This window comes from Micropterus dolomieu, linkage group LG08 (genome assembly GCF_021292245.1).
Source record: "Micropterus dolomieu isolate WLL.071019.BEF.003 ecotype Adirondacks linkage group LG08, ASM2129224v1, whole genome shotgun sequence".
Lineage (NCBI taxonomy): Eukaryota > Metazoa > Chordata > Actinopteri > Centrarchiformes > Centrarchidae > Micropterus > Micropterus dolomieu.
Window position 1 is genome coordinate 403,089 of NC_060157.1, and position 11,260 is coordinate 414,348.

The following is an 11,260-nucleotide window of genomic DNA, read 5'->3' on the forward strand; positions in this document are numbered from 1 at the left end:
CATCTCCTCCTATCAAAGACTCGCAGTAGGTTGTTCCATCAGGCATCACATCACGTGACATAATGAGACATTATCCAGCGTCACATCGCCGACAGCCTTCCTACTAACGAGGGTTCTGTCATCAAACATCGGTAAATCAGTTAATAAGTTCTGCCTGTTGACATTTTGTCAAGAGCAGTCGTGGATTTAACGAGTTAGGAAACTGTAGCTGGTGGAAAAGTAAAGTTAGGACAGCTCAACAGTTCTCCTGAAGTCAGGACGCTTCTGTAAAACACTGTTCTTATCTAAAGTTAGGAAAGGAACCTGACTGAGGAACTGTTCATCTGTAACGGCCTTTTTCCTAAATCAGTTCCTAACCCTTGTTACCATGGTTACCAAGCAGTCAGGACAGGGTCTGCCGGCCCCTGGTCTCCGGTTTCCAGGCCGCGTCCCGACAGACTGAGCTGCTGCCGTCAACCTTTGAGTGCAACATGTGAAAGCGTCAGAATTCAGACCCAGAGTAAATGTAGACGTGCACGATATAATAAAGTGTTGCTGGGGAGACGTGACTTCTGGCTGACGCCGTCTTTATCCTCTCTGTGTGTGTGTGTGTGTGTGTGTGTAGATGCTTTCCGTGAGGTGAGGAAGTACAGCGTGTCGGAGAAGGTGGATCTGACCAACAACCCCACGGCCATCGAACACATCCACATGAAGCTGTTCAGAGCTCAGAGGAACGAGTACATCGCCGGCTTCGCCCTGCTGCTCTGCCTGTGAGACGCCATCTGTAACACGCGCACACACACACTAACACACACTAACACACACTAACACACACACAGACTGATCTAACTGCAGAGGAATTTTACAGTAGGGTGGAAAGAATGAGCAGCTGTGTGTTTGTCAGTGTAAATCCTGCAGCGTGGTCAGAGCTCAGAGGAGGGACTCTGATTGGCTGACGCCTCAGACAGGCTGGAACATGCATTAAATCCGATTGGCCTCAGAGTCCTGTGAGACGGTGAAGGTCTGAGACGGTCAGCTGACCAGAACTTTACTCTCTGTTTAAACACTACACCGCCGTGCCTTTACGCTCACGATTAAAATAATAAAAGATAAAGAAGCTGAACTTGTTAACAGATTTTATTGGAAGCTAATTGGACAGTTATTTTCTGCTTCAAATCTGCTGAGTTGACTGATCAGTGATCAGCCAAAGTACCAACAGCGTTCATCAATAATGACAACAGTCAGCGTTCCACATTATCTGTTACGGGAGTCGATCAATGAGTTACTTGAGTCACCTGACTTTGACAGGTCGGGGCGTACTGGACGTCGGCTGCGTGCCGCCTGTAGGGGGCGGCGTTGGATCAGTCGGGTCCAGCCTGCAGCTGCTCGGTGACTCATGCAGCAGCTGCTGGATCACAGAGCGCTCCAGCACGTAGACGCAGCCCTCCACAGACTGATCTGTGAGTCAGAACGTATGCAGCACGAGTTTGCTGAAAGGCTGAAGAGCCGGCAGCTGGTCAGATTATTTCAGGCCCGTCCAGTAACTGACGGCCGTATTTGGAGCTGAGAGGCGTCTCCTGCAGACGGAGGCGGGAAACCGGCCCGGCGTTCGGTCGGCGCTGGAAGCTCTCTGACCAGCGGCCTGACTCCTCCCTCTGAGCCTCGCTGCTGCTCTGGGTCACATGATCCTCCAGGGTTTCCCGCAGAGTGAAAGACCACCCTCCCCGCAGTCCCTCGCACACACACACCTGCTGGCCCCGCCTCTTCCTGTGTGTGACTGCTGACCTGCAGCACGTTGTAAAACGTTTAAGCGAAGACGGAGAACTCGTCTTCTGGATGTTTCTGAACATGAGATTTCATGACTGTAGAAACAAACACGAGCTCTTTGGAGTCCGGAGGAATCTTGAACGTGTCCTTTAATCCTGTCGCAGCCTGCCGGCTAAAGGTGTGATGATGTCACATTGCTGCATACGTTCTGACTCACAGATCAGTCTGTGGAGGGCTGCGTCTACGTGCTGGAGCGCTCTGTGATCCAGCAGCTGCTGCATGAGTCACCCTTGCTTCGTGTGATGATGTCACACCTTTAGTGTGACCGAGACCCGATCCAGCTGTTTGAGTAAAATAACTTGTGGTATCTACATGTGTATTGGAGAAAATAACCCTGATGATGTCACCAGGCTAATCATTATCTGGGTGTTTTTTGATGAAATGACCCCCCTTGCTTCGGTCTGTGAGACCTCGCTGACCGCACGCCGTTTGTGTTTTGTCTGTGTTTTTTTTCTGTGCAGGTTGCTGCGTCGCCTCACCACGCTGCTCTCCCAGCAGGCATCACTCATGGCCTCCAACGAAGCCTTCAAGAAGCAGGCGGAGGGCGCCAGCGCCGCCGCCAAGAAATACATGGAGGACAACGAGCTGCTGCAAGAGGTGACGCGCACGACACGTTTAGCTTTACAGCGTCTGAACTACATGTTCCTGTGACGGCGTGATGGAGTCTGTGGTGGAGAAGCAGCAGCCGACAAAGTCGCAGATCAGCTGGAAAACGATTAATGTAGAAAAAGTCGGTCAGAGTTTAAAGTTTCTCCCCGTTAGCGTGTGTGTGTGTAATTCTCATGGACTGCAGCACACGCTCCTCAATTTAATAAAAACATTTAACATTACAAAGACAACAAGTGGACTAAAAAATAAGGATGTGGAAATGATGAGCGAACTTCGCTTATCAGACGGCTGCTCAGAGCGCAGCAGTGGGTTAAATGTCTGACCGCAGTCAGTTCGACGCCACCGTTTGCTGACCGGTTTTTGTGAAGATCTTGTCACTCTGTCTTTTCGACGAGTCGAGGCGGAGCTGTCGCAGTTTCAAAAGTCAGGAGTCGCCGTCGGGACACGTAGCCGTGCTACCCTGTTGAGATCCAGGAGCAGGAGGACGGCGGAGTCCGCCAGGCTGCAGGCTGGACCCCCAGAATCCTGGGGGTCCACGATGAAAAGTGTTTCAATCATCTCGGCTCCCCTCGACCTAAAAGTGATGCCCGCTCGCTCTCTCTCTCTCTCTCTTAGAAAGGGCGCCAACAGTCACACGCTCACATGTGACGGCACCTCAGGAGCAGTTTGGTGTCTTGCAAAAGGACATGTAGACGTGCAGACCGGAGGAGCCGGGCAGTTACCCGCTGACCTTCTGATTCACGGGCGTGTCTCTGTACTGCGCCTCTGTGTCTCATTCACAATGTGCGCTCTCTCTCTCTCTGTGTGGTAATCTGACCTGGGTTTGTCCGGGTGACGAGATCTACTCCTCCTGCTAAAAGGAGAAACTGTCTCATCGGCATGTGACATGCACGCGCGCACACACGCGCACACACACACACACACACACACACACACACGTTTGTTCCTCTATCCCTGTGGGGACGTGTCCGTCACATGATGCAGCGCCTCACCTTAACGAGCGACGGACGATTTAATCAGGCCGATATATCACCTGACACCGTGATTGGCTGTTGTAGCAGTAATCATGGGATTATACCCTAACCCTTACCATCAGCCTTGCACATCCTGCTCGACCCCTAACCTGACCCCTCAAACCAAGTCTCGACCCTCTCTACCCCCGAGGACCTTCAGTTCCCCTCCGCGATATAAAATCATGAAAACACTTCTCAGGAAACTGTTTACATGTCGTGTACTTCTTCAGGAAGTCTTGGCAGCAGCATGAAGGTCTCAGATTGTGAAAGACGTTGTCACAGCATCAGGATCTTATCTGACCTCAGGCATCCGTCTCAGTTTGAAAACACATCGCTAACTCAGAAGCCAGGAATGTAAAAACGGTTGAGAAACTGTTGTGTTTCTGATTGTGGTGAGTTTCAAGGGAGTGTCTTTTACGTTGTGTTGTTTCTGATGGGAGGATTTCACACGCTTAAACCAGGACTAACCGACACGCTGAGTAAACACTGTCCTGCGAACGCCTCACAGCAGCTGCTTTATCATTTATGTGATCATTTTTAAAACCGAAAGGAAAAGACTAAAAAACAGTTAAAATACTTTGAGCTACACATTCTTCAGTCATTACAGAGCTAGTCCTGCACAGACACAGTTTACTGGACTTTCTCATTGATGAATGTGTCTGCTGGTTAGAGACTGTTTCATGTACTCCTCTGCATCTGATTGGCTCTCACCTTCTTCCACCAGTGAGTTTTGGGGAAATGCACAGATAGAGATGCAGCTGACCAAAAACTGTGTGCTGCAATCTGGAGCCCTGTACATTTATAATATAATCATCATATGAGGCATCTGTGCCTTATAACAGATAATATGAACATTTATATCTGATTGGACGACCCTGCTGTCCCCCTTATGTACATCAGTAAGGGTGGACTTCATATAAGAAACACGCTGAACATTAAAACCTTCATGAGAGTAGGATCACAGACTGACTACAGTTCCACGCGGGGGCGGAGCTAGACTCTCAGCACAGTGGGGGCGGAGCTTCATCGTGGGCCCACCTGCTACAAAGTCATATTAACCAAGTTTACGTGACCCCAGACTCGCTCTGAAAGTCCAGAGTCCGTCTGCTTCGCTGCTGCCGGAGCTGACTGCCCTCCTTTCTACTAAATGTTTGTTCTCACACCAGAAGCGCTGCAGTGCGTCCCAGAAGCGTCCCAGCGTCAAGCAGCACAGAGTAGATGAACCGGGCAGGAAGTCAGACACAGAAACGGCAGAGAATTCGGTCAATTTTCCAAATAAAATACCCGTTACAGACTTCCGATCGTTTATTAACAATAAACACAGTTAAATCAGACAAAAAAACAATTTAACTACGTAGCTACTTAATCATAGTAGAAGCACAAAAAGCAAGTACTAATCCCCAAATCAACAAAATCTAAACATGTAGGCAAAACGCTCTTATTCTGAAATGCTCCCTGTGGTAGTTGCTAGATGCACCTGTCAAGACGAGAAACAAAAGCGATCCACAGAGAGCTTTAGAAGAATGTCGTAGAAGCACAAATAGGACAATTAAAAGCAAGTCATTAACGTGGGGCAGGCTGCACGCTGTGCTGCTGAAACGCTTCTGAGAGGCTTCCAGTGGACTTTGACGCCGTAAATAAAACGCTGCGCACACGCAACCTACACCCCTCCCTCAGAATTCCCATGATGCATGACAGTGATGGCAGTTTTGTTAAAATGTGCTAATAAGTTTGCCATTTGTTTGAAATACTTATGATTTATGTTTATTCTAGTGTGTTTGTTGGTAAGTGTCTACCTTGTGGTGGTTTACCGTTGAAACCACGAGTGAAGAGACTGTTTCATTTGATAAGAGCTGCTGAATTCCGTACCGCTGGTGTTTGTTCGTGTCCACAACAATCAATAGATATAAACTTCTTCTGGGTTGGCCGCCCCCATGCACCGTCGCTTCCTCCGCTTATGGTTCCACCTGTTAATAACTTCTGATCTTTCTTAGATCTGAATTTCTAAAGTATCTTAGAAATGGAAGTCAGTAAACTTGAAGTGAAACAGTTCTTTCCAGGTTTCCTCTGCAGCACCTCAAAGACCCCTGCTGCTTCTTGGAAATGAGATTTATTGCAGGGCTGTTGCATTATACTGCATCACATTTAGCTGGCTGTACCTAATAAACTGTATCCCCACCATGGAGATTAGTTGGAGGACAAAAGCTGAACGCCGGCTGCGTGTGCTTGAATCTGAATCTGAGCCGGAGGGTATCAAATCTCTCACACACGTTTGTTCCTCTATTCCCGCGGGGACTGCTCGTTGACATAAGGCATTCCCGACCCCCTTACGCTGACCTTTACCATCACAGCTACATGTCTTACCCATAGCCTAAAGGCCAATTTATACTTCTGCAATGAGGCCACCAAGCATGGAGGCTGGCAGTGGGGTTTCTATGTTCCACTGTATTTACTTCTTACTCTCAGCTGATGTGTCCAGAAGCTAGAGTTAGTGACACATATCAGAGCTGAGTGATAAAGGGGTCAAGTTTGGACAAGGTGGACGGAGAGGCAAACCTGTAAATAGTGTCCCCATAATGAATCTGGGACAGAAAAGAGCCAGGAACCAAGCGTTGTTGTCTTGAAGGCATAAAGAAACAGGATTTTCACCTATACCCAAAACCCAGTGTGAATTTTTATTTCAATATGGTATTTAAAATTTTGGCATCTTTGTTCGCCCAGGGGCAAAAATAATAACTTGAGTTTTGATTGACTTTAAAAGCCATTTCAGATCTGAACATGTTGCAGAGTATCAAGGCCATCTCTGCTGTGGGGACACAGGAGTCCAAAACTGTATCATCTGCATACAGATGATTCAGAATTTTAACTGGACACAAATAGGATTAATGTAAACTAGAAAAAGCAAGGGACCCAAAACCAATCCTGGTGGAACTCCCTTTGTTACAAAGACTGGATTAGATATGTCGTTGCCATGTTTGCCCATCTGTGTAACGGCGCCTGTGGGGCCGTCGTCATATCTAGCTGTTGTGAACTTTGTTCACAAAATAAATGGAAAAAATTATTGGAGAGTTGCAGATTCATTTTCTGTTGATCAATGAATTAAATGTTGGTTTCAGCCAAAAATCCACTTTAACCTCTTAACATTCCAGCGCCTCCCCATGGGCCGTCAGGTCTTGGCGGCGGCTTTCGGTATGTGCACACAGCTGCTATGTTAACTACATACTCACGTGATCCACCGCTTAAAAGCTAAAATCCTTGTATTTCGACCAATGCAAACCATTTCAAGATACAGTCACCACAGCGGGTCCATTCAGTGCTTCTGTCAGACTAATCAGTGCAATCAAAATTGACACGACTCACCTATGAAGCCTCACAGTAACTTAATCCACCGATTGATTATATTCCAACAAAAACGGTCTTGTTACGTTGTCGAAGGTCCAGACGATCCAATCCAGTAAAAACGTTTAGTCCAAAACATGTTATTCCATCAGTAAATCCTCAGGGACGGCTGCCGCATCGCTTCATATTCACCGGCAGACGCGGCTCGTATGTCATTATAACCGGAATAACTCCGATTTGAATGTAAACAACTACGACGGCTTGTATTCAAATTAGCTGCTGAACTCCTGACCTTTTGTATGTAAACGTATGTAAAACCGTGTTACGAAGCTTCACTGCAGCAGATTAACTCGCCTGCAGCTCAAATCGTTCGTTGGTTCGACTTGGATCTAGGTTTGATTTTCCTGAGCGCAGAGCTGTGGTCCTGTTTGTTGTATTTGTGAGAAGGTTGGATGGACCCTGATCAACATTCAGACAAATGTAAATGTACCCGAGTTAGCCACAGGCTAGTTTTCCCTTAGCCTGGTGCTGTTAGCATCCTGAAGCAATTGACCTGCGACCTGCAGGAACACGTGACTCTGACGTGCATGTCTATTTTTAACAGGATGGTAAAATTGAAAGTGCTGACACAGTCACTCTGGGTGTCCCGACGTTGGTGTGTGTGTGGTCACGTGTTCCCGTGAGGGCTGATAACACGATCCTCCCTCTGGCGTCTTTCTCCTCATTTACATTTTAGTGGAGCTCATAAAAAGGGAACGGAGACAGATTTTGTGTATAAAAATATAAAATGTGGGAAATTGAGCGAATACACTCCCTGGCCACAACAAGTGGCCGCTGAGTATAGCTCAGCTGCTGGTCGTTTCTTGTCGCTTCCTGACGGTGAAGAAAATTTTCTTTTTCAGAAGCTTTAAAGCTTAAAAAGTGGTTTAAACTATTAAAGCACGTATCAAAGGTTTTGATTAACGTTCTGTCGACTGATTGAAACGAAGTGATGGTGAAACCCTTGTCTGTTGATCGTTTCAGACAGGTCAGAGTTCAACACCTGAGACAATCTAAAACGGATTAAAATAAAATATACACACACGCGGTAGCTCCGCTTTAATCTTGAGAAGCTGCATTCTCTCTTCATTCAACTTGCACTGTAAATTTCCAGCTGAACTGAGGCGCACGCACGCACGCGCACACGCACGCACGCGCACGCCGTGCTGCCGACAGCTGCATGCATGTTGTGGTTCCTCGCGGGTCTATTTCAAGTAGCCGGCTGTTTTAAAAACGATCAAATATTCTTTGTGTGGTTCATCAACGGTGATAAATTATAACTTTAAAAACATTTATTGAAAGTTTTATTCTTTTTACATCTTTATTTACAGCATTAAATGTTGAAATGTAGATTGTAACAGGCTGTATATTAACTTATTGAGAGAAAACTGGTAGTTCTATGTAAAATCAGACGTTGAGCACCCCATATCGCCAAAATGGCGACAAGTTTCGACTGTGAGATTGACAGTCAAATCAGGCTCCGCCCATCGAATCTTCGACTATCAGGGCTCAGCCCTAGTGTGTGCGTATGTACGTATGCAGCCGTCAGCCATGTTGATCAGAGCGCGCAGATCAACGAGCTGCTGTATAGACGTGTTGTGTCGATCACGTGACTCCACTATGTGCGGCTCAGAGTTTTTTAATGAAATGAGCACGTTGAGCTCTGAGTGTGTGAGAGGCGGTTGGGCTGGTTGAGGTTGCCGAGGTCTCGTGGCCTTTCTGAACCTGAGACCTGCTGCTGGATTCAGTTCAGGGCAGTAAAACCAGCTTTTATGGCCGAAGCTCCTGAAAGGTCTGAAGCTCGCAGCTGCTTCACTCCGTCACTCTGAACACGTTCAGCAGCCGGCTGCTTCAGCCAAATCTCTAACATTCACACCTGGGAGTACTTCTACTCAAGTATACTGTACTGAAGTGCACTTTCTAAGGAACTTGTACTAGAGTACTTTATTTGGGACAAATTGTACTATTGGACTATTAATAATAATAATCAGCCTTAATTGTCATTTACAGAAATGCACAGTACAGCGCATGCAGAATCTGTCCTCTGCATTTAACCCAGCCTGCGTCTCCTCGCCGCGTTTCAGAGTGATCAGAAGAATCGCTTGATGAGGAAAATGTCCCCTGTTGTTCTATCATATAAGGTTTTTATTACCTGTGCATTAATGACTGTTAAAGTAATTTAAAGGAAAAGCAGCTAATCTGGAATCAAATATTTTTTAGAATCAAAAAAAAAAAAATCAGATAACAAGGTAAAAGCAAGAAAACACTTGTTGTACACAAAATGTAATGTGTATTTGTTTATTTATTTTTATTATATAGTATAGAAAAATAAAATAAACAAATAAAGTTAACTAAAATCAGGAAAGGCTCCGCTAAAAAAGTCTGTTTTTAGAAGGGACAGTTCACTGACTCAGCCGCCCTGGTTTCCTGATCACAGATATACTGCAGTAGTAAAAAGAAAATGTGCCTACAGATTGTACTACTGTACTTAAGTAAATGTACTTAGTTACTGTGTTTTCACTGCTGTCGTCATCTGAATATGCAAACGATTCATTTACTGAGAGCTGTTAGTGACATGATCACAATAAAATATTCACAAGTTAGAAACGGAGCAGACTTTAGAAAACTGAACTGCATCACAGGAAGAAAGGAAAGTGTGTGAAGCTGTAGTGACACGGACAGGTGGAAACGCACGAGGAGCACTAAAACAAGATAGATGAACCGTTTCAGGGGAAACTGGATTCAACAGAAACACTTCAGAGTGAAACCTGAATTTGTAAAACTCTGGGAGTTCCAACATGAAGAGACAAAGTTTAAAGTCACTTTAAATAAAAAAAAAAGAGAAGCAGAAGTCAGGGCGACCGTGTGTGTGCGCCGTTTGTCACGTTTGTGTGTCATCTGCCAGCCAATCAGAAAGCAGCGTGAAATACTGACCCAGAGAGCAGCTGTCGCTCTGAGATGGGGGTGGGGGGTGTTTGGTATGAACACCTGTGGGTGTCTGAGTGGGCGGGTTCTAACCGAACGCCAAACAGAAACCAGCTTCCTTCTTTCCAGGGATTCTCTTCTGCCTGTGCAGCGTTTCTTTATTTGCTTCTTGATTCCTTATTTTTAAGAAGTCAAGCTGAGTTATCTGAACATTTTGAGCATTAAACAGCAGAGATGCTCAAACGTCTCTGAGCTAGAGTCCGAGTCTCGAGTCTCTGAGCTAGAGTCCGAGTCTCGAGTCTCTGAGCTAGAGTCCGAGTCTCGAGTCTCTGAGCTAGAGTCCGAGTCTCGAGTCTCTGAGCTAGAGTCCGAGTCTGAAACTGGAGGCCCCATCTCTGCATTCAGGTGAATCTTTCTGCTCCAGTTTCTGGTGGAAATGTTTTCATTTCTGTAAAGAGAAACTCTAACCAGTCAGAGCAGCTCTCAGATCTGTTTCTCCTGTAGATCATTTAATATCTGCTGAGTCTGGATTTAGCCTTCCCTCCTCTTTGTGTCTTTGTTTGGTGAAGTGACCTCTTTAATGTGCCTGTGGCTCCTTTTCACCTCACTGAGAAATGAATTCATGTGAATTCAGAAACTCCTGGACTTTAATAGCTCCTGTGCTTCAGCAGCTTTTCTGCTGTTAAGAATCTCTCCCACATATGTGTTCTCCGACATGTTCAGAGAAAAGGCAGAATATCATCAGACTCACTTTTTAATGAGAATTCATAATACTTCATAAAGTCCCCCTGCCCTGTACTCCGTTTCAGTTTCCAGACTGAAGGGGAAACTGCCAGCAGAGTTTTCCACAGGTTAACTTCAGCAGCAGAAATTCCCAACGCCTGTTTCTGTTCCTGGTTCTGTTTTGTTGTTAATCTGCTTGTACACTGTGTAGTTCAGTGTCTTTTCTGAGCATTGGATAGATGTTAGCAAAGACCTGACTTTTTCCCTCAGGTGGAGAAGGACCGTACACTCAGATGCCAGTTGAGACCAGTTGAAACTGTTGTAGAGATGCGTTGATTCAACCTTTGAAGGTTATTAAAATGTGGTGAGGAAATCTTAGAGATTAGAAAGTTGACCCCCGAACTGTTTTTCCAGGCTAATTACTTAATCAGTGAATCAGTTCGTAAATAGTTTGAGTCTGTGGAGAAGCTGCAGCTCGGATGAACCTGGCACATATTTTCCTCCAGAATCCAGTCTGAGGGCGTTCTGCGGTCCATCCGACGCTACAAGTTTAATCTCGTTTCTGTGGTGGTGAAACGTCACGAGCTCATGAAGGATTGCATTTCCTGTCTCAACAGAAACTCCGTGACGCCGGGCTGGAAGTGCCGGAGGGCGAGAAGAAGGGAGCGGGACCCCAGGAGCAGAACAAGATTCTGAAGGAGGAGGTGAAGACCCTGAAGGAGGAGCTGGAGGCCACCAAGAAAGGTGAGGAGGGAGAACAGTTTGTGTGGGGGGGGGGGGGGCCCCTCACAGGCAAATGGAGCTCC

The 11,260-nt window shown here is 46.3% G+C and overlaps 1 protein-coding gene across 3 annotated transcripts in view; it reads left to right on the plus strand.

The window, feature by feature from the left end:
- Positions 1-11,260, plus strand: part of bcap31 (B cell receptor associated protein 31) — a 16,388-nt gene that overhangs the window by 4,300 nt on the left and 828 nt on the right. For all 3 annotated transcript variants that reach the window (XM_046056571.1, XM_046056572.1, XM_046056573.1), the window contains exons 5-7: positions 605-749; positions 2,268-2,403; positions 11,072-11,198. In XM_046056571.1, coding sequence (XP_045912527.1) covers positions 605-749; positions 2,268-2,403; positions 11,072-11,198 — 408 coding nt within the window. The remainder of the gene's footprint in view (positions 1-604; positions 750-2,267; positions 2,404-11,071; positions 11,199-11,260) is intronic.